At 35.0% G+C, this 24,549-nt stretch overlaps 1 protein-coding gene across 3 annotated transcripts; it reads right to left on the reverse strand.

The window, feature by feature from the left end:
- Window positions 1-714: 714 nt before the first annotated feature.
- Window positions 715-24,094, reverse strand: LOC129004070 (heat shock 70 kDa protein cognate 4). Of its 3 annotated transcripts, none has more exons than XM_054432459.1 (6): window positions 23,989-24,094; window positions 8,646-8,869; window positions 5,763-5,911; window positions 4,782-4,991; window positions 2,252-3,364; window positions 715-1,211 (listed from the first exon to the last, which is right to left on the reverse strand). In XM_054432459.1, the coding sequence occupies exons 2-6, from the start codon at window positions 8,848-8,850 to the stop codon at window positions 930-932; spliced, it is 1,959 nt and encodes a 652-aa protein (XP_054288434.1). In that variant the 5' UTR covers window positions 8,851-8,869; window positions 23,989-24,094; the 3' UTR covers window positions 715-929. The 3 variants fall into 3 exon arrangements, with proteins under 3 accessions (XP_054288434.1, XP_054288432.1, XP_054288433.1); XM_054432457.1 differs by having other exon boundaries at window positions 4,776-4,991; XM_054432458.1 differs by lacking the exon at window positions 23,989-24,094 and adding an exon at window positions 15,223-15,360 and having other exon boundaries at window positions 4,776-4,991.
- Between the last annotated feature and the right edge of the window lie 455 nt (window positions 24,095-24,549).

Here is a 24,549-nt window from a genome sequence, read left to right on the forward strand (position 1 = left end):
GGGGCGCCCACCACGTGCCCCCCAACCACCACCCGCTCGCACTAGGAAAAAAGAGGGCGCTACTTTTGGGTTTGCCCAGGGCTCCACTGACCCTTAACACGATGCCAAATTTCAGCCCAATCCGTCCAGTAGTTTATGCGTGATTGAGCAACACACAAACTTTTAGATTCATAATATTAGTAAGATAGATAGATAAATGTATACAATAAAAAAAAATAAACATTTTAACAAATTGAAATAATGGTTTTTAATAGAGCAGTTGAAGGTAATTTTACTTTTAAAATGTACTTACAAAAAAAAAATAAAAAAACAAATGTATTTTAATGCATGTTTATTTAGGCATGGGTTTTAATGCGGACACGATGGGTTGCTGAATCACAAAGTGATCCAAAAATGAGATGAGTGCTTAAAACAGTAACTATTATTTTGACGGGTTTACTAGTTTGTTTCATAACATACGAGTGTATTACATAACTTCATGGAAATTGCACATATGTAAGGAGTTTATTTATTTTAGCTTGAAACAAATTAAACTCCACGAGCGGTCCCCTGATACTTATTTAAAACCAAGATACTCAAAAAGACATCACTTTTATTGCCAGACCCTTGAGAATCTCAATCCCTGCATTCAGGTTTCAAATGAAAACTTTAAATGGGCCACATTTTACAAGGTGCACACAAAGTTAATCTAAGGAATAAAAAGCAAACAAAAACTATGGTGTTTAAAAAAATGAAACTTTAATACCAACAATAAAAAATGATGACAATTCTAGTCAAAGTTACATGCGCTAACACATTTATTTTGGTTTTGAAATGCAACAATACAGTACTTAAAGCAAAGATATGGTGAAAATACTCGATTCAGGAACATAACAAATTTTACAGCAGGATAAAGTTCCATTTGTGGAATTGCGTTAGGTAAATGCACTTTAGTCGACCTCCTCGATGGTCGGGCCTGAGCCGGCACCAGCGCCAGGGGCTGCTCCTGCTCCAGGTGCGCCAGGGAAGCCACCAGGCATGCCACCAGCACCAGGAGGCACTCCACCAGCGCCCTGGTACAACTTGGTGATGATTGGGTTGCACAGAGCCTCCAACTCCTTCTGCTTATGCTCATACTCTTCCTTCTCAGCAAGCTGGTTGGCGTCCAGCCAGCGGATCACTTCGTTGCACTTGTCCAGGATGGTGGTCTTGTCAGCCTCTGTGATCTTGTCCTGTGAACACGATAATTTTAAAACTCAAGACTATTTATTAAATAAATTACTTTTTATCAGTTGATAGTTAAGAGTTTTTGGTATGAATTATTATTTAATGATTCACTCAAGTTAATGGCACATACTGAAGAAATTCAACCACCCAGATGTGATTAGACCCTATCCAGATAATCAAAAATCTGGATGATTGGATTCTTCAAAGCAAAAGTACATAACAGTGGCACTAAGTAGGTGACTCATTGCCCACCTAACAATACATCACTATGATAGACTCGAACACAATTAGCACATTAAATTAGCAGCTAGCACTGAGAATTAAGAAACAGATGATACATGCAATAGTACACTTAAGTGGTTAATTGTCGTCCCCACCTCCTCTTTTTCCCCCCTAGGTATCACATACTACCGCACCAATATCGTAAGGAGACCCTGTGCGCTACAACTGCTGTACAACAATGCATTGAGGCCTTTCCATCTCTTCCTTGCTCGGTACAAGTACATTTCCACACCAACATACCAGAGCTAAAAGCGCACTGTTGTCCCATAAGCTTGTATCCTCTGTATTTAACTTCTCTGTGCAGCAAGTACAATGTACTACCACATACAACAAGGAACTTATTATTTTGGTTACATCTATTCATTTTTTCTCTTCGAGGTGATCTCGTAACTATTAGTAATGATAGGTAGGTAGTTATCCACCGGATGATTTAAATTTAGAAAAGTTCTGATGTACTCTGCTTGCTTGCTGTTCCTTTTAAAAAGGGAAAACTTATATTTTGTGGGACAAAGAGTAATTATTGAAAACCATTCATACAGGCATGTATCTGGAATGATGGTAAATGGTTTCACATCTCAGAAACAATGGTTTTCATCATAATGTTTAACCATGCTACATCATTAAGATAAATAAAAAAATTGTGTAAAAGAACCAGCTTGTGTCAAAACCTTCTGAGATTGTGATAAAAAGATTGTAAAAAAAACCCATAAAAATTGTCCAACCTTTAAACAATGTTATGTACACAATTAATATCAACAATTACCTTAAGTTTCTCATCTTCCATGGTACTCTTCATGTTGAAGCAGTAGGATTCAAGAGCGTTCTTTGCAGCAATCACAGACTTCTGCTTCTCATCCTCTGCCTTGTACTTCTCAGCGTCGTTCACCATCCTCTCAATCTCCTCCTTGCTGAGACGTCCCTTGTCGTTGGTGATGGTAATTTTGTTCTCCTTGCCGGTGGATTTCTCCACAGCCGTGACGTTCAAGATACCGTTGGCATCAATGTCAAAGGTGACCTCAATCTGAGGCACACCTCTTGGTGCTGGAGGAATTCCAGTCAGTTCAAATTTTCCCAAGAGGTTGTTATCCTTGGTCATTGCACGCTCACCCTCATACACCTGGATCAAGACACCAGGTTGGTTGTCTGAGTAAGTGGTGAAGGTCTGGGTCTGCTTTGTAGGAATGGTGGTATTCCTCTTGATAAGAACAGTCATGACACCTCCAGCTGTCTCAATACCAAGCGAGAGAGGAGTGACGTCTAGCAGAAGCAGGTCTTGTACTTCCTCAGACTTGTCTCCGTGCAAGATAGCGGCTTGGACAGCAGCTCCGTACGCCACAGCCTCATCAGGGTTGATGGATTTGTTCAGCTCCTTTCCGTTGAAGAAGTCCTGCAGGAGTTTCTGGACCTTGGGGATCCTCGTGGAACCACCAACCAGAACAATGTCATGGATCTGGGCCTTGTCCATCTTGGCATCCCTTAGAGACTTCTCGACGGGTTCCATTGTGCTTCGGAAAAGATCAGCGTTCAACTCTTCGAAACGGGCTCGGGTAATGGAAGTGTAAAAGTCGATTCCCTCATAAAGTGAGTCAATTTCGATGCTGGCCTGAGTTGAGGAAGAGAGGGTTCGCTTCGCTCTCTCACATGCTGTTCTCAACCTTCGTAGAGCTCTCTTGTTTTGTGTAAGGTCCTTCTTGTACTTCCTCTTGAACTCTTGTACAAAGTGGTTGACCATTCGGTTGTCGAAGTCCTCACCCCCCAAGTGGGTGTCTCCAGCTGTGGACTTGACTTCAAAGATACCATCTTCTATAGTTAAGATGGAGACATCGAAGGTTCCACCACCCAAATCAAAGATCAAGACGTTACGTTCTCCTGAACCCTAAAAAAATAAAACTTTGAAAATCAACAAGCAAACTTACATAACATGGTGTATAAGAAGGCCCTGGAGTAACATTATGAATTATACTGAGTTGAAGTGACACATGGTTTGATAAAATATACATGTAAGTGTCTAAATAAAATTATAGGCTATTGTAAAAGGAATTTTAAAATCAGCTTCCTGTTCTACTAAGCATTTAAAAGAAGCCCCACCATTTCTTGGGGAAATATCAAACTAATAGTGCTGTGTGCTTTTAAGGGTGTACGTAATTCTTTAATTGGGGAAGTTAATGGTGTATCAATTCCTTCTATTAAGTGTTCCTAAGCTTCCTACGCTTTTACCCTCAAAATAAAAAAGCTGCTGTTAATAATAGCTTTCACCGATAAAATATAGTATGGACACCCCTATTAAGTGAAACAAAGCTTCAATTCAACCTTTCACATGTTTTTTTTTTGCCAATGAGTATAAGGAGCTTTATCTAAACCCCAAATCAAGGTCGTCAAATTGATAATCTGAGAATCACTATTAGCCTTAACTCAGTCACAGTCACGATAATTTTTGCTCATTTAAATGACAACAATAATATACCATAAAATACAAGGTTAAGGGTGTAGCATAGAGCACAAGGGCCTAGGTTTGTAGGATTTTTTGAGAGGATAGCAGGCTTACGTGAATGGAAAAGAGTCCAAACTGGCACAGGAAACACAACACTTTACAACTATCTATATAAACAAAGAATTAGAATATTTCCCTGTCACTGACAGCATTTTCAACAAAGGAAGAGAGTTTTCTAAATTTGGACATGTAGAAAACTCTATCTTCCTTAGTTGAAAAATGCTGTCAGTGACAGTGAAATATTCTTATGTTTTGTGTATTATAGTTGTAAAGTTTTGTGTTTCCTGTGCCAGTTTGGACTCTTTCCCATTAAGGTAAGCCTGCTATCCTCTCAAAAAAACCTACCATAAAATACAAACAAGGATATGCATGCAAACTACTATCATAACGCTAAACTACTATCAAACGACTATTAGGTACTGAAGTAGACGTCCCATCTATATGGACCAACTGTAGCCAGTTTTTGTTAAAAAAGAATGTGGTTGTGTGAGCCAGTTACAAAATGCGCTAGTGACTAAAACACTATTTTCTACTTTATTTTTTGTTGCTGGCTAAATTGATGAGTCGTAACAGTTGCTATAGCTCACAAGTAATTACACTAGTTTTAATTGGTAAAAATATATTTAACAGAAATTAGTAATTTAGATCAGCACAATCTGCTAGTAGCTCACATCAACTACGACAATTTTGGTTAAAAAAAAACAGGCGACAACTTTAACATGGGGATGGAATGTCTAGTTGTATTAATAGTCAAAACTACCAACTAGAAAGAAAATGAATGTTCAAGGGTCCTTACAGATACCTTCTTGTCGAGCCCGTAGGCGATGGCTGCCGCAGTGGGCTCGTTGATGATCCTGAGCACGTTGAGCCCAGCGATTGCCCCCGAGTCCTTGGTGGCCTGACGCTGAGAGTCGTTGAAGTAGGCAGGAACTGTGATGACAGCGTTGGTCACTGTCTTGCCCAGGTAGGCTTCAGCTGTCTCCTTCATCTTGGTGAGCACCATAGATGACACCTGGAAACAGGATCAGCAGGGATGAGTAACACTAGCATGACAGTTTGTACCAAATATGAGTCTATAAGCCAACTGTGCAAGTTAACTATACGTTAGGTTAGAATCTCCAATAAAATTACATTACTAGATTCCAAAATGTATAATGAAGATTAACTTTTCATCGCTAAATTCTGATTATTGAATAAGCAAATTTCTAATTTAAAAGGCAATTGAATTGTTGGCAAGACCACCACAACAAGACTTAAGACCAGAATTCTATCTAGGATCCCCCTGAATTTGATCAATGATTCAATCCAATTCAATTTGCTATTACATGAAAGTCACCCATATAATTTTTGTTCAAATTCACATTATTTATGTCTGATATCTGCATAAAGAACTAGTTCCTGAATTAAAAACAGCCTATTTAACTTTAAATCTCAAAAAGCCGAATACCATTCATCATTTCCAGCCTTTGAATATTTTAACCCCATCTTTCAATAGTAGCCTATTCATTGCATGGAATGACAGTGTATACCTTCCAAGGACACTTCTCCCTATTTTAGTATTCATTCTTTAACAAATCTGCAAACTCATTTCAGTTAGGGTTCCATGGTTTTAATTCTTCACAAATATTAGAGTAGACATATGATTACTATTTACCTCCATGTTATTATATTTTTAGTAAAAAATATTTGGAACAAGTTATTACGTTGAATCCCTACGGTTTAAGTATGGAATTTAATTTATCCTGTAACAGTTTGTTTTAAATTGAAAAAGTGAATTACAAACCTCTTCAGGGTAGAAAGTCTTGTCCTCTCCCTTGTAAGAAACTTTGATCTTGGGCTTGGTGTTGTCATTGATGACTTCGAATGGCCAGTGCTTCATGTCGGACTGGACTGTGTGGTCATCAAACTTGCGACCGATTAACCTCTTGGCATCTGTAAAACATCACATTTGTCATGTATTATGAAATATGAAATCAAATACGTAAGTTACCTTCTATTTCATGGAATCGTTATGAATCAGAACATTCTTTGTAGGCCTATAGAAATAGTTTTCAAAATACCAGGTTGAAATTAGATTGAGTGCCCGCTGGTTATTTAAAGAAAATGCTGGAAAATTGCAAGAAAAAATCACAACGACTCTAGCATTAAAAAAAAATTAAATAGAGTTCATTACATTGTCAGACTACCTAAATGGACCAAGAGCATCAGAAAAACAGCTTGTGCTTAACCTTAAGCACGCACACGCTCTTTTTTTAACACTGGAGCGTGGGCGGGGGTCTAGTGGGCCCCCAAATAAAAATGGGCATACAAAAGTTTTTGATATTTAACTCTTTAAATTTTGGACTATAGGTATTCATTTTCCCATATTGTTACGTAAATTGTACCTATACTTTTTTATTTATTTAAAAAAGTATAATATTTTTAATAAACCATGGCAGCAGTAAATATGTCATGAGTTTATGCATTTCCTGGTTTATAGAAAATATTGTACAAAAAATTAAAAACATTCTTTAATAATGTGTGTTTTTTTCTAACATACTCGTACTGTGGTTGGTGTAGAAGTTCTTTTAAACACACTTTACAAATATTTTACATTTGTCCCTGGTACATTGGTTTTTTTTTGGGGGGGGGGGGGGGTTTACACTTAAATTTAATCTTGGTCTTGGCCTCTTTATGTCGTTTGTAGACGATGTACCACGCCTTTTCAGTGGAATCTATGGTTTGACATTTCCATCCAATTGGTTTACAGATACTATGTTTTTTAGACAAAATTTCAATACTATTAAAATTATAATAATAAAGTATAACGTTATTAATAGCCTACTAATTATGATGATAAAACTGAGACACTATGACGCGCACGGGGGTACACTTGACACCCCAATCAGGGTGTCTACTACATTCTGGATAAAAAATTCATGGACAATTCCCGTACATTTAAGGACACTTTGCCGTAACCTTTGTCGGTGTCATTAGGCCTACCGAATAATTTTCCTGATTTGTCAAACTGTATTAATCTTGTTATTCACTGTAGTTGTACCAGAGAGAAAAGTAAATAATAATAGATAAGAGTTAAAAATTACAAAATAGAAATTTATTGAAAGTAAACAAACATAGGCCTACCTATACTTTAGGTAAAGCTTTTATAGTGTAACAGAGAAACGTAATCATTGTCTCATGCGATAAATCATTGAAACTTCATAACATAGCTTATCCGATCCAGGCGGATTAATTTGGCATGATTTGCCCTGGCACAACGTTAGGTTCTTGACTACTTTTGAAAAAAAATCTTTAATGCATACTCAATTCTTAGTACAAAATCAAGGTATGGTAAGCGGCTATTAATAAGCAATAAGCACAGAGTAAGATTATTGTATTTTCATTTGTAAAGTTAATATCGACACATAGCAATCATTAGTTGTTTATCTTAGGCTCAATTACATTTTATTATTATTTTACAGCTCTTTCAAGAATCAAAATACCCAGGCCTAAACCTAATTATTTAGGAGGGCCTATATAAACTAAATAATAAACAGGTTATAATAGCAGCAAAGTTACTATCATCATTCTAGTTCATAAGATTTTGATTGCTTAAAGCATACAACTCAATAAATAAATATATGGGAAACAAAAAACATTGAAACCTGAATAGCCAACAATATAAGACAAAGATAAAGAAAATGCAATGACATAATTTGAAACCAAGCAGGCCCACATAGTGATAAAACATTAATGCATACAACAATGCATGTGGTTTTGTCAATTGAAAGATAAAATGTCCATAAAAAAGGGATTAACTTACAAAATAAGACTGTATATTATTTACATGTTTAATATGAAACCATAAAAAGTTTTATGGCACTAGGCACTGGCCGCGGCAAGTACAAGTAAGAAGTGAAATTTAACAGCCATTATAAAGCTATTATTTTCATGATAAAATAGGTTTGGGATCTAATAATAATTACCCTAGTAATAAAAAAAGAAGTTGTAAAGGAATAAAAGTGATACAACTTTTATGAGCTAGCTGCTGAGTCAACAGTTCTTGGAAGTACTTGACTTTACACTTGATTGTCGTGATAAAATATTAATGGGTTTGAGATTGTTAATGGGATTTTTATTGCATAATTACTCTAGTAATAAATTATGAAAATGTAAACAAACATCTGATAAACCTTTTATGTGCTCCTAACCAACTAGCGATCAATAAAATTATGGCCCATTAAAAATTTAAGGACATTGTCTGGCATTTAAGGAAAATTCCCGTACATTTCATGGCCAGTAAAAATTTAAGTACAATTCCGGTTTTCCCGGTTGGTAGACACCCTGCGAACACAGTACTGGTATTACAAGCATGCGCATGGGGGTATGCCAGACCCAGGGTGGTGATAACAGGTCAGTTGCTTGTGTAGTCAAACAACCCTGAGCCAGGTGATGGCATATGCTATTTTAGGCAGCTACTGTTATGCTCACCCGGTTTGCCACCAAACTTGTAAAATTATAACAAAATTATTGTACGTGGGGGTATGATATACTCCCACGCACACAGTTAAGGCTTAAGAAACATGGTTCTGTACATAAAAATTTTTTTCCAGCCATGGAGGAAATTGTAATAAGCCTATTGTGATTTGTAAGCCTAAGAGCTGTAGTAAGACATATAATAACTCACCGAAGATTGTGTTGTTGGGGTTCATCGCAACCTGGTTCTTGGCGGCATCTCCGATGAGACGCTCAGTGTCTGTGAAAGCGACATAACTGGGAGTCGTCCTGTTTCCCTGATCGTTTGCGATGATTTCTACTTTTCCGTGTTGAAACACACCCACACAGGAGTAGGTGGTTCCAAGATCAATACCAATAGCGGGTGCCTTTGCCATTTTAAATATTCAAGTTTGTCTAGAACAAAAACAACATGATACAATACAATTGTGATGTTAATATGCTTAATTAATAATTAATTGAATAAGAACGCTACCACAAGGGAAACCCAACAACAATGCGCTCATTGCAATGACTTCCTGCAGGTGTTTTTAACTTTTTTTATTTAGTCTAGAAAAAAATCACAATCAAAATAAAGTCTCGTCTCAAAGAACAAGATTTGAAATTTCCCGAAATTTCGAGACCCATCCATACATTTTTTTTAGGTTAGCACATACGCGAGAGGGCACTTGCGGAGGCTTTATCCGCAATAAAGCAATTAGGCCCTGTATGTTAACATAAAAAAGTATAACTTAAGCCTAAGTTGTAGAATTTATAAGAAACAAAAATCTAGACAGGGCGAGTGACACGGAGAAAACCTCCACAACTTAACCACTATTCGTATCTCAGACTAAACCCAGGAGAAGTGTGGGTATAACGTTTTGGGATGTGGTACACACATTAAGTAGACACACACCAATTTAGTTTTAAATAACTTATTTAGTTATTTTTTTACAATATAGCAACGTGCTTTAGTGTAAGCTTTACTCCGCAAGCACGTCTTTTGAGGGTCAAACTAATTTTCATGAAGAACTTGGAATGTGAAAATTCACTTTTAATTATTTGGTGTTTTTTAAACCTGCAATGGTGACATGATTTTGTGGCTTCAACTGGTAACGTCAGTCTGTGAGACCAGTTTTTAAGTTACATAGGCCTAGACTAAATACTTAAATTTTCTTTTTTCTTTGCCTAATTCTTTTCTTTCCTAATAATGCTTTTAAGCATTAGGAAGTTATGTAACTTACATGGTAGGCCTAATACAAGTGCAAACATATTTTGAAGGGGGGAAAAATATTACATTGCTAACACGGAAAAGAAATTCAGTAATTTTAACCTAACAAAAAAAACCAAATATCTATAACATTTTTGTAATTGTAAGGGTTAATCTTAAAACTAAATGAATGGTTTGAAAATCAGGAAAAAATGGTTGGGCTAAATACCTAGCAGTACCTAGTACCTAGTAGTAGTTAGTTATGCTAAGTACCTAAACTAATTTTGGTGACGTTTGTCTGAAGGATCGTATAATTGTTTAATGTTCATATAATTAAACTTAGTAACTTAAGCACCGTACAGTAACTTAACGTCAAAAAATGAAAAAAAGGTAAGTTATTAGCCTACTAACTTATGTAGTAGGCCTATAATGAATTTTGCCTTTCGGGGAAAATACATTTGCCAGAACACAATAACTAATGTTGACGTCAGTGTACCAGACTGCTCACACTTTCGGTGACGTTTTTGCAGGGGACTGTTGAAAGCTGCTGCGCAGTACCACTTAACCTCAAAATTCCACCCTAGCAGCTGGAGTGACTGTATTTAACCCTTTCGCCGCCACAATTTCTAAGTGGTTGCATGTCAAAACCGCCATTCACTAAGTCCACTTTTTGGTCAAGCTCAATGTTTTGATTAACAAGCTCTATCTCCTGTTTCTTTTGGCATAGAACAATAATTCTTTTTTAGTTAGATTAGTTATAAATTTGTCTTTAAATTAATATACAATTTATTGGGTTGGATTTGGTTTTTTATTTACGTACATATTAAAAACATGTTTTGCAATACGGGCCAATACCACCAAATGGGATAATTTAGGCTAAGGAATTTTTTTGTAATTAATATTTTCAAATTTACTTCTAATATTGGTTGTTTATTCTTACATATTGTTGGGAACACTCCATGGCAGCAGCAGAGCACAATTTTCATTTGTATATGAAAAAATAAACATTTCCAGTACCAAACGAGGTTGGAGAACAGACCGGTCACGCTAACTTAACCTCCCACGAAAAATTAATTAAAGACATTTTATGCAAACTGCTGACAGAATGTCTCCTTAAATAAAATAGCCTATTTTAGGAATAACATGTAATTATTTCCCGATTCAATAATTTAAACCTTTAAAAGTTAGTAAATGGTGTTGAAGTTGGAAGTGAAGTGTATTATAATTTGATACCTAATACCGATACAGGGTTGGTACTGATTTTGGAAAATGAAATTCCCTGACTTTTCCAGGTTTTCCAGACTGATATTATACTTTTTCCAGGTATACCGTAAGACGATATCGAATAGTCAGAATCAAGAATTATTAGAACAAATGTAGGCCAAAATAGTTTACTCATAAAACCAATAAGAAAAGAATTAAACATCTGGAATCTGGAAAATTAAGAGTACCAACTAACTTAACCTCACACTTTATGTTCTACTTGGCCTTGACTTGACACTATCAGATAGACGATACAGTGCTTCTGATACTGATATAGTGATATATATCGATATTTTGCTTGCGATATCATCGGCTTATATCGGAAGAAACATGTGATTTGGAAAAATAACTACCATGCTTGTACCGGAGACAAAAAGTAGTACCAAACTATACTATTAAATGTTTCAACTAACAGAATAAATTTTTTTTATAACCTCCTACAAGTGCAGTTTTTTTTTTTTTTAGTTTATTAAAGGTTGAATCAGTATTGGTATAAATTCAATGAGGAATTGTATTCAGTATTGTATTGAAATTGAAACGATGAATGTAGGCCTATCCTTCCACGCATCGCGGTACTAGCCGTGTTTCCATACGTGGGATTATTATCCCGAAAACAGGATTTTTAGAGCATGAGCGGGATTTGTAGGGGATGTGGGATAAAACAGGAGTTTTGGCTATGACGTCCGTTTTTATTTACTAGGCTATGCTTTATTTTAGTGAAAAACTAACCCCAATCGAAAAAATTACCTTATCAAAATATAATAGCAATGTTAAAACAACTATTTATTTAAACACAATATGTCTAATTTAACACTCAGAATTTAACATCAAAAATCTTAAGGGAATAAACGGGATTTCTTAACCCAGTGACCGGGATTATATTCTTTTGGTCGTGTAGAAACACTGGGAGCTCGGTGCGTTCAATTAAAGCCAGTAATCAGAGGGCGATGATAGAATGTCTGTCGATGTTCGATGTTTTTTATATTGATGGTAGGTTCCCGATGTTTTTGTCAAACTTCGACGTTTTTGACCAAGTATTGAGACGTAGATGCAAAATGTAGCATATCTGTAAAAAATGTAGTCTTTCAAGAGAAATTCCAGATTTTTTCCAAAATTCCCTGACTTTTCCAGACCAACAAAATTCCCTGACATTTCCAGGTTTTCCCTGACCGTACCAACCCTGCGATAATATAGTCGTTGGAAAATATTTTTAAATAACGAATTTACTATTGTTAGATGTGAATTCATCAGTTTTATGTAAATACATATTTATTACCTTCCTTTGGTTAAGTATTTTTACCCCGTGACCGGCCTGTGGCAGACGTGACCGGTTGTAGCAGACTTGACCGGCTGGTAACAACAGTGACCGTTTGGAAAACTCACGTGACATACTGTACAACTAAAAGTGAAGTTCAAGGGAACATAATAATCTAGGCATTACAATAAATCAGCATCTAAAAAAATAATCTTAATTTCAAATACGCTCTGGACAAAGGGAATAGATGCACATGCAGTAATGTCACGACCCCAATTACCAAAGTTGACAACAAAAACTGAATCATAATTGGCCTATATATTTAAAATGACAAAATTGTATCAACTGAACAGTGTTTAACAACACTAGGTATATATAATGTTTGAATCTTTAATAATAAATTGAAGTACTACATCCTCACTTTTACCGTTTTAGAGGATATTTTTTTTAATTATCCAAAATGCAAAGAGACAACATCTGTCAATCTCAATTTGTTTAAATCCTGTAGTTTTATGTTATATTGTTAAACATAAAGCTAAAATAATGGTTTGTAAACATAGTATCATTTGATTGGTAAATGTTTACCGGTCACGTGACCGATATGTCCGTGACCGGTCTGTATATTCGAGACACTATTTTTTATAGTCGTTCAGTTAAGATTTGTAGGCTAACCACGTTTTGAGGCAAGTTTAGTTCTTGATAACCTTTTATGATACATTTACATTTTTCATTAAATAATAATATGTTATGATTTATAAGTGTGACCGTATTGTTTGTTTGCAGACCGGTCATGCTTTACAGCAGCCTACCGGTCACGTGACCGATATGTCCGTGACCGGTCTGTATATTCGACACACTATTTTTTATAGTCGTTCAGTTAAGATTTGTAGGCTAACCACGTTTTGAGGTCAAGTTTAGTTCTTCTTGTTAACCTTTTATGATACATTTTGATTTTTCATGAAATAATAATATGTTATGATTTATAGGCTAAGTGTGGCCGTATTGTTTGTTAATTGAGGTATACAAAGTGATTCTTAGCTGGTTTTGTAGATATTTGAAGAAATATATTTAACTTTCACGCAAACAACTATACTTGTATCCAACTGTAAGACTTTAGAACCATAGAACCAGTGATTCGCGCTCTTTTTAACGGCGCACTTTAACTTTGACTCACGGACGTTCGGAGACTTACCTTTCAATTAGAAAAAAACCGTTTTGCCACTCAACTTTCTCCAGACAGATGTTAGCGTGTAGAAGTACGATTTACGTTGGCATTGGTTATTACAATTTCAAAACCAAATACTTAGGCTTAAAAAGTTAAGTTATAACTTAAAATTTTTACAATAAACCTCAAGCATAGATTCAAAAGGAGTTGTAAGTTTAGGGAATATATTGGAATATCAGGCCTAATAATAAGTCATCGTACACAATTTAATTGTCCATCGCCAAAAAAACAGCTGTTTTTGTTGTCAGGTGACCAAAACTTTCCATCACCAAAATATATTTAGAACCCTCTATTTAGTGTTTCAAACTAAGTTATGTTTCTCACTATTTACATGTTTTATAACTTATAACTTATTTTACATGAAAAATAATCCTCAGAATTCATCTTTTTAATGGTAGGTAACTCAACTTATAATCGACCAGCGCCACCGAGGACTCGCGTTTTAGTGGTCGATAATCGACCCTTGCCAGATCAAGGGTTTAGATAGTCTAAGTTAAGTTACCCTTCCGTCGGGCGCATTGATTTTCAAACACTAAAGGGCCCTCACGGAAGTTACCTCCGGGAGTACAAAGACTATGCAATAATGAGTAAAAGACATTTTAATAGCAATAAAACTGTAAGAATTTTTTTTTTAAGTTATTACACTATTAAGTTACTTTTAAGTAGGCTATAGTACAAGTTATCAAATAGAAAATGTTACCGTATAAACAAATAAAAATACGTAACTTAAACTTAAGTGTTGTGGATAAAAAAGATTTACTTCTTGTACTTATACAGTACTATCGTATGTTACAAAACAAATTTGAATATTGTATGACATAAAAACAAGTACATGGTCTAATAAAAATTATAATTTTGTACAAGGACAACTCATTCAATCAAAGCTCTTAGACAAAAATTGCATCAGTGTATGACATAAAAACACCTAGATGGTATTATGAAAAAAGATACTGTAATTTTAATTGACAGTAAGGAAAACTTACTTTGTCAAAGCTCTTTAGAAAAAATTGCAATGGTGTTTGAAATAAAACATCTATTGTCTAATGCAAAAAATCATTTGTTAGAAAGACCACACATTTTGTCAAAGCTCTTTTTCTGTGTTAAGTTACTGAGCCCTATTTTAAGTTAACTTAACTAAATTTTAAATGGAATTAAGTTAACTTAATTAAGATACAGAGTTTAGCAAAAACAACCTAGGTGCCACTGAAAATAGGCTAACCAAGTTAGCCAAGGCCATGTGCTTCAAACCAACCAAAGTACTTTATCGTTGGTTTGAAGCACATTAAGATTAAAGTTAAGTTACATGTAGGTCTAGGTAAGTTATGTACTCTGGTTAGTTTAAATATATATAGGCCTATGGTTGAAGATGAAAACAGATATGATAGAGAAGTTTCATAGAAGATGCCATATAAGTACATCTACTGTGCAAGTTATAATGGCCTCCAAAACTGAAGGCCGAATCGCCATAGTTGATCAAGTCAATCGCGCAATAGGCTTAACTTATCATTTTATCTAGGCCTAAGTTAATTAACATTTTAAATTCACTAACCTTATTACACACAATAACCATTTTAAACTATTGTTAAAAGTTATAAAAACTAAACAAGTTAGGCCTACTTTCCGGTTGCGGTCTTTGTATGAGAAATCGATCACGCTAAATAGGTTAGCAGCACCGTTTACGATCGCGTTAAAGCCTTTACGAAAATATAATTACGCATAATAAAAAGTAATGGATGAAAAAAATATATTATACAAACAAATGTTGAAATGAAATGACAGTTAAAAAGGAAAGTGTGACATTAATTTTTCTAACTCACTTTGTCTCGGTCTTGGCGTGCTTCTTGTTCAATGGCGAACGTCGAAAGAACGATCTAGAAAATGAGGCAGAGAGAGGCACGGCATGAGCATCACGGGAACAGCGCGTCATCGCATGAGGGCGGAACCTTCGCTCGGCATAATGGAAGGTCAATGATTGGCGGGAACTTCAAAACGTCACTGTCGTCGAGAATATTCTACCTACATTACGTCATCACCGATAATAACAGGCCGACTATCGTACTCTAATTTGTGTGCGTAAATGCGTTTATTTTGTTATGATTTCAATTTTGATAGTAATAATATTACCGTTTCTTTTTGTTAACTGGAAGTTGAATTGATAATTTAGCAACCATACTTCACTGTACAGCTTACTTTACCCAACCAACAAATATGACAATGTTCCTTGTGTCACAAAATGATCCTTGTAAAAAGATATACCGTACATTCGTTTTCCTTGCCTCCCCTACGACTCATTATTACAGTATGAAGATTAAGTACTCCCTAAATCTAACTGCATTGATATTTCTTGTCTTTTTGGGGGGAGGGTTAAAAGTAATATTAAGGCGACCTTATCATCATGATCATCATTGCACTATGTCATAAAATCATACACAAGAGAAGCATTGGGTTCAGGGACCTCAAAACGAAATACCCCCGCCGCAGTAAACCTGCAGACTAAGCGAATTTCAACTTGTCTGATTACATTTTGACTAAAATATTTCCATAAATAAGACATATTTATTCCCTATTTAAATAACATTAGATATAACGAGTGCTTAGGTTTGCTGCTATGGGGAAGGTAAAAAGTGTTTTTTGACCATACGTCAATAGTATAAGATGAAATAAATAAATTTGCCAAATTTTATCAATATATACCCATAAACAAGTAAACTACAACAATTTCATTTTCTCCATAAGAATAACATAGGAATTTTAAATTACGCTATTTTTGAATTTTCTCCGTGACCGTTCGACATACAACGGCGCTTCATATACTAAATTATTTATTTTTTTAAGCTCTACTAAACTGTTTGAAAGAAATTGCAAAATTTTATGTTTTTAGGGTCAAAAATGGGAAAACCCCATTTTTACCCCATAAAACCCCCTCATAAACCCCCCTTCCCATGGTCCGATTATGCTGGATCACAAACTTGTTCGAATAAACTTTTAACGGACACACACACATACGCACATATATATATATGAATCTAATGAATGGTGTTATAGCCTCTAGGGACCTCAAAATGAAAAATTAAATCGGTCCCGGGTCCAGGTCTTACCATGAGTACAGCGGTAATAGATTATTCCCTATACGGGAAATTCACTAAAAGTAAATCGGTCCCGGGTCCAGGTCTTACCAAAAGACCTACGGTAGCCTAACAGCTTATTCCCTATACGGGAAATTCACTAAAACGTATTAAAACTATATAACTTATAATCAACGAGGTGTTAGCCCGTCCTACGTACGGTACGGGAGTAGTCAGTTAAAACTGTGATAAATCAGAACAGCTAGCTTACACGTATAAAGACAAATTTTATAGCAGCCTACAGTAGAAAGAGTAATTATCAATTGAGAAAGTGTATAGGCCTAGTCAACGATATGACCATCCAATTCCATCGCATACCTGCCTCTTCCATAATCAATATCAACACAATACAATTACTCATACTACATATACACAATTTCCAGTAGGTCTGAATAGAAACTCCCTAAAATAAAACGAAAACATCCAATAAAATTTACAGTACACATAATTATAACATTGGTGTCCTGACATCATTACACGAATCGTCCACACATATCCTTTATATCAATTTCACTGCATCAATTGCTAAATAAATAAGTGTAAACAAAGAAAAGTAAAAACAACAACATATAGTTTGTTTTGGGAAACAGCTGAGTAAAATTAAAATAATATTCATTTGAACAAAAGAACTGGTCACATGTTGAAGGAATTTAAAACGTAAAACACGCTAGTAAAGCTAGTGACGTAATTAATTGTCTATGTTTATTATCCATTCCGTTATCAGTTCTAATATCCTTAATAATTAACCACCCTAATTGAATCAATGTACACCGTAATTCCCCATATTCATTTATTTAAACTATAAAATATTCAGCGCCTCCAAACGTAACCACAACTATACACACGCCAAACAACTTTTTAGATTTCATAATAGGATGGTTTGGTTAGTCTAATTTTTGCAGTATCCTAAGTCAATGATGACGTTGTGCTCAATCTATGTCATTCATATCTGTATCTTTGGATAAAACCCGTCTGGGTTGTGGTGGTAATTTAAAATTGTATTTCTGAGGATTCTTGATCTCCTTGACATCAATATTTCCGGGCCTAATCCAAACAAAGTTTAATCATTCAAAAACATTGATTGTAAACAAACCAAGATGAATTAAAACGTGTAAAAAATGGATTTTCATACCCTTTCTAAAAAAGTTGAGCAGTATAATGCATATCCTTTTTTTAAGACTCGTGTACAGAGCCTCGACTTGTATACATCGATGGTGTTACTTTTCTCGGTGGTCTACTAATCTTACTTATTTCCTGAAAATCAATGACAAATCAGAGTAAATAAAATAACCTCATAGTTCTACAGAGCATTTTTATATTTAACCAGCTGTTAGTTAAAAGAAAATTATGTTGCACTAAAACAAACCGAAGATTGCAAAGATTTATATTTAAAAAATCCTTTGAACATCCTAGTATATTAAAAAAATCTGTCATCCTCTTATCGAAGGATTGAACGTATCAATGATTAGCATTACACATAGTATAAATAAGTCAACCCTTAGTATGTCTTTTAATTTTATCCAAATGCTGAATTTGTGTTACAAACGCTGAATGTTTACAGCTGTTATGTTAAACAAATTATAATACACCAAAAGCTAGTTTAGAATCTTAGCGTCGGCTGCTAGACTTTTCAAAAATTAAAACTTAATTTCTAAATAACTGGGGCCCTAAACTAAAATTATGGCTTCGACATTCCCTAGTTCTCAAAATTATCTTTCTTTCAACACAAAAATAATGAAAATCCGTCGAGTGGTTGATTCAGAATCGTGAAATAAAAAAACACTGTTTCGTTTTAATATTATAGATAAAATTCTGCATTAAATCAACAAAAACTCTTACTTTATATATTTATAACTCCGTGGTGTCACCAACGAAGGGTTAAACCAGTGATTCCATAAGCAGGATTTATAGATTGTGTATAGCCTGGGACTGAAACGGGATGCGGGATGAAAGAGGATTTTCAGCTCTGCTATGACTAGCGAATTTCCCATTTTGAGGTCCCCAGAGGCCAAAAACACCCTCCACAAATTCATATATATATTTATGTCGGTTAGCGCGATAACTCGAGCAAAAATTATGCGATTTTGATGAAATTAGGTACAAAACGTGTAGACCTATGTTAATTCGAACGAGTTTGCGAACCAGCATGATTGGACTATGGGGGGTTTTATGGGGTAAAAATTACATTTTTCCATTTTTTACTATAAAATCATTACATTTTACAATTTCTTTCCAGACCAATTTGTAGAGCTTAAAAAAAAGAAATAATTTTGTATTATTAAAGCCTTGTATGCCTTCTTAAGTGTTACGGAGGTAATAAAAAAAAAACGTTACATTTAAAATTCCCATATTATTCTCATGGAGAATTAATAAACGGTTGTAGTTTGCTTGTTTATTGACATATTTGAATCAAATTTGCCAATTTTGTTTAGTTCATACTAAGCTAACAGCATTTTAATCAAAACACACCTCAATACCTTCCCCGTAGCAACAAACCTAGGTGCTCATTAATTAATGTTATTTAAATAGGAAATAAATCTGACAATTTTCAGGGTATATTTTAGTAGAAATCCAGCCAGGTAAATGGAAATTTTCTTAGTCTGCAGGTTTGCTGTGGCGGGGGTATTTATTATAAGTGTGACAAATCTATTGTAGTCTACTTATTATATTTAATGGTAAATAAAGACTTACGACTTTCCTTTTCATGTCAAAAAAGATGGTAGGTAAGTCAATTCCTTCTTTAATGCATAATCGTAACTGCAATAAGTCCTTTGAAAGTAGGCTACCTTAAGTGGGGTTGGATTAGGTAAGGTTTTAAAAAAATTAGGTTCTAATCAACTGAATTGTCAAGTATGTTACCCACAGACTGTTGAGTTACTGTAAGTTTACAACTAAAACACAGGGGAAAACATTGCAAGATTAATAACATATTTTTTTTTTTAAATTTTTTTACTTTAAAGAGCTTACCTTCCTTAACATATAAGTTAATCCAACCTAACTTTAAATTACTTAAAACAGCCCCTTATTCTTACACCTTTGAAATAAGCTATTTTACATCATCTAAGCCTACTAATATCTATTCTATATATAGTTCAGTTTTAAATCTTTGTACAACTAAATCTAGAGTTCTACTGGACCGATTTTATTAATTAATGGGTCGTTGGAAAGCCCAACTCATGTAGATTTGCAAATAATTATGAAAGTGTGATATTAAATATTTGTGGTAAAAATGTAAAAATAACAAAAATACATTCAAAACTTTTTTTTCAAGTTTCTATTTGTAGCAAGCTTTTGGCTGCCTTTATTACGCATTTCAACAAGAAATGCATAGTAGTTATTTATAGTAAATTTTATTATCTTTCAGAATATATAACATCCACTTTGGTCGATTTCTCCTCCATTGAAAAGTTATTGGCAATAATCTAAGTGATCTCCAAATTTATAGTGGTGAGAAAATACTGAACCTAGATATATTTTTGTTAACATTTGCACAACTAAATCTAGACTTCTACCGGACCAATTTTGTTACTTAATAGGGCGTTGGAAAGCCTAATTCGTGTAAATTTGCAAATAATTATGAAAGTTTGATTTTATTACATATTTCAAGTAAAACAATAAAAATAAACAATATTACATTTAAAACACCTTTTTTCCAAGTTTGTATTTGTAGCCAACTTTAGGCTGCCTTTATTGAGTATTTGCCAGAAATACATATAATATTAATTTGTAGGAAATTTTATTCCCTATCTATGATCAGAATATCACCTTCCACTTGGGTCGATTTCCTCACTATTTCAAAGTTATTTGCAAAAAGGCTAAACAACCTCCGAATTTATAGAGATATTTTTATTAAACTTTGTAGAATTAAATCTACAGTTCCATTTGACAGATTTTATTAAATATCCTAATAGGTCAATGGAATGCTTCATTCATGTAGATTTGCAAATAATTAGATTTTTGTTGGCAGTTTTAACTGCAGTAAGCTCGTTTTTACCCAGAAATAAACTATTTACAACGTTTGAAGAAAATTGTCAAAGCCGTTTTCGAGATCTTTGTGCAAGCAAGTATACAAGCAAACATCGTTCATATTAGAATAAAGGATTATGAAAGTTTGATTTTTTTATGATTTATGGCTGTAATGGATTTGCCAGTATGTAGGCCTATCATCTTATTGTATGAAACATGTGTTGATAATTTAACAGCTGATATTGTATTTTTGTATTGTTAGGCTATTTCAGTAATTTTTCGTTGCTTGCATGTTGTTGTTCACAATTTGCATTTGTGGTGAAAGTGTGTTCAAGAGATGGGAATTATCGTTGTTTTCCAGCAACGGTTGTAATGATAACACAGCTGCCCAATAACATGTTGCGGCAATCTGTTATTCGCCCGATGTTGCGGCGTTTAGTTATCGTTGTCGACTGATCAGTTTAATTTTTAAGTTGTTGTAGTCGGGAGTCGTGCGTTGTCCAGACGTTATCATTGCTCTGGTAGTGTTGCAGCAACGGCACTAATGGCAGTGCATGTTTTTGTTTTCGTTGTCCGCGCGGCTTTCCTGCAACATGTTGTAGATAGATACGTTACCGTATTAGAATAACAGGGAGTTCTCCGCAACGTGTTGCCACGGCCTCAACACTTCATCCTGTTTTGTTAAATAACATAACGCCCATGGATCTCTAGTGTGTTTCTTACGTTGTGTGTGTTTCTAAAGTTTATGTGCTTTTAATCTGTAGGTACCAATAATATAAGTGAGAAAAAGTGGTAACTGTTATGAGTTCATATTATTTCAACTATTTTGTTTTTATAGTTGGTAGTCTTGAGTAGCGGAGATGTCTCTCTGCGTAGAGATCATCGTCCTTCTTCTTAAAATTGTAGGCCTACTCCAACGTATAACACCTAAAATGTAGAACATGCTGAATTGAAGATGTATTAAAAAGTCTTTACATTGACTTGGTGTTTTATTAATTTAGTTAAAAATAAGAGTATATCATGGCGCAGTCTGAAGAAGCAACGCTCCCAAGGTAATAAGTCGAGTGTGTTTTATAGGACTTAAAAATGGTGTGTAGGCCTAGTCGACCTCACATGTTCAGGATTGCAAGTTCCGTTTTAAAAATTCAATTAATGTCTTTTAAGCCTCCCAAGCCTCTAAATATTGATGACAATGTTTCGGTGGGATGGACTCTTTTTAAAAATCAATTCCAATTGTTTCTAACGGCCACTGAGGCCAATGCTAAAAGTGACCATGTAAAGGTAGCTCAACTGCTGAATGCGATTGGACCTGATGCATTATCAATATTTTTCACGTTTAAACTGGGGGGAGTGTCCACATTAAAATTAAAAGATGTTTTGAGTGCTTTTGATAAACATTTCTCCCCAAAATCTAATGTTGTCTATCAAAGATATTTGTTTCACAAGCGATCTCAGGGTCTGGGGGAGCCCTTTAATAGTTTCCTTACTGACCTTAGAAAGTTGGCTATCTACTGTGAGTTTGGGAGTGAAGAAGATAATATGATTCGTGACAGGATTGTAATGGGCATTAATGACCAGTCAACACAAGAAAGGTTCCTTCGTGAAACCGATTTAAAATTAGAAGACACAATCAAGTTTTGTAGGTTAGTGGAATCTAGCCGAGAGCATGTTTCGAGCTTTTTGAAAGACAAGGCCTTAGTTGGCCTAGAGTGTAGTCCTGTACAATCATCTAGTACATATTCCCAAGGTATAAGTTTAAAGACGGAGAATGTAGTCCATAGTGTGGGTCGTGGTAACTCAAGATGTCCGAAAAACAATAAATTTAAAAAGTACTCTCTCACGGGTATAGTAAAAGTATGAATTTCAATTTGTAGTAAAATGTTAGGCTATGTTGATTTTTAAAAATGCAAGTTTACTTGTTTCAATTGCACATGTAAGATGAATTTTAGTAAAATGTCAGGCTATGTTGATTTTTAAAAATGTACTTGTTTTAATTTCACATGTAAGATGAATTTTAGTAAAATGTTAGGCTATGTTGATTTTTAAAAATGTAACTTACTTGTTTCAATTTCACATGTAAGATGAATTTTAGTAAAATGTTAGGCTATGTTGATTTTTAAAAATGTACTTGTTTCAATTTCACATGTAAGATGAATTTGTAGTAAAATGTTAGGCTATGTTGATTTAAAAAAAAAGATTTACTTATTTCAATTTCACATGTAAGATGTAACTTACTGTTTGTTTCTTTTACTGTTGTTCTAAAAGTACTGTTTGTTTCTTTTACTAAAAGGGACAATAAATAAGTTGTTATGAGTTCATATTATTTCAACTATTTTGTTTTTATAGTTGGTAGTCTTGAGTAGCGGAGATGTCTCTCTGCGTGGAGATCATCGTCCTTCTTCTTAAAATTGTACTCCAACGTATAACACCTTAATGTAGAACATGCTGAATTGAAGATGTATTAAAAAGTCTTTACATTGACTTGGTGTTTTATTAATCATTTATTTAGTTAAAAGTAAGAGTACATCAGTAACTTACATGGATTTCATAACTGTTATTTTTCAAGAGACCGTTGTATTCAACCACAATGGGCTCTGTTCCTAGTATTATGGGCTCTGTTCCTAGTATTTGAATAACGCAGAGGATACGCATCCGGCAGTTACTGTCATAAGCGGCTGCACTTTACTTTAGGTCCTACACTCTTTCGAATGAAAATATCGATTGATAGGCCTAAGTTATATCGATTAATCGATTGTTTCATTCGATATATCGTTAGGTTAGTTAGGTAAGGTTAACCTAACCTAACTAGCCTAACCAAAAGATATATCGAATGAAACAATCGAATAATCGATATTTTCATCACAGAGGATACGCGTCCGGTAACCAGACGTGGATTAGGCGTCCGGTAGTGACGTCACCGTGTTGTGGGGTCCCGGAACGCCATTACCACAACGATACGATGAACGGTCAGCGTTGTTCGTGGTGTAGTGGATAGAATGCTCGGCTGATATCCTAGAGGTCCCTAGTTCGAAACCCATCGGTTCTTAAACTTTTGTCACAGATTTTGCTTTGAATGTAATTTCTTCTTAACTGTACATCTTTTGTTAGAATTTTTGGCATTTAAAATTTTATGTTATGAAGAGAATTGAACCTTCATTTGATTTTTTAATTATCAGCAAGTTTGGTTGGTTAGGTTAGGTTATGACAGTAACTGCCGGAAACCGGACGCGTATCCTCTGCGTATTTTCATTCGAATGAGTGTAGGACCTAAAGTAAAGTGCAGCCCAATAAGTTAAAGTTGCCGATGAGATTCAAACCAGGAACCTCTTGCATAGCAGCCGAGCACTCTATCCTCTACACCATGAACACCGATGGCTGAAAGGCAAGTTACAGGCTAACTCATGGAAGACAACACTGAGGTTGGCAAAAATAGAAACTTCATACTAACTAAAGTAGGCCTAGGCTAGTAACTTAAAAGACGTTTTAACCTACCTTGTTTAATGAGAATAGATTGCAGATATCTTGCTTGCTATCCTAAAGCTGCTTCTAAGTATCGCCTCTCCCGGACAAGACAACTCAACTCAATCACAAACTTGCTCAACAAAACAAAAGGAGGAAATTGACTTTCATTCAGCACGTAACTGCGGTTTTATAGCAATAGCAACATTCGTAATAAAAAAAAAAACTTCTAGATGCTTCTAGATCAATTGTTGGGGTTTTGTTGTTAGCTAGCACAAAAAGACTGAACTGGAGTCAGTAGTAGCGGTGAACTAGATTTCGATTTCGTATCGAAATCAATGGTTTAGGCCTTAGGCCTTAGGCCCCCTTCACACGGTATTTACTCAGGGGAGGTATAGAAGAGGCTACGATGACAGCTGAGGGCTTCTTATTAGCTGAGGGAACGCCATTACCGTAACAAAACGTTCGGTAGCCATCGGCCTCGGTGGTCTAACGGTTAGCGTGCCGGGCTGGTATACTGGTATACAGAGGAGATCAAAATTTGTATCCATTGTGAAAAATTGGCTTGAGTTGAACCCATATTACAAATTTGAT

Source organism: Macrosteles quadrilineatus, unplaced genomic scaffold (genome assembly GCF_028750875.1).
Source record: "Macrosteles quadrilineatus isolate MER2022 unplaced genomic scaffold, UCM_ALF_1.0 Scaffold_9__3_contigs__length_116548681, whole genome shotgun sequence".
Lineage (NCBI taxonomy): Eukaryota > Metazoa > Arthropoda > Insecta > Hemiptera > Cicadellidae > Macrosteles > Macrosteles quadrilineatus.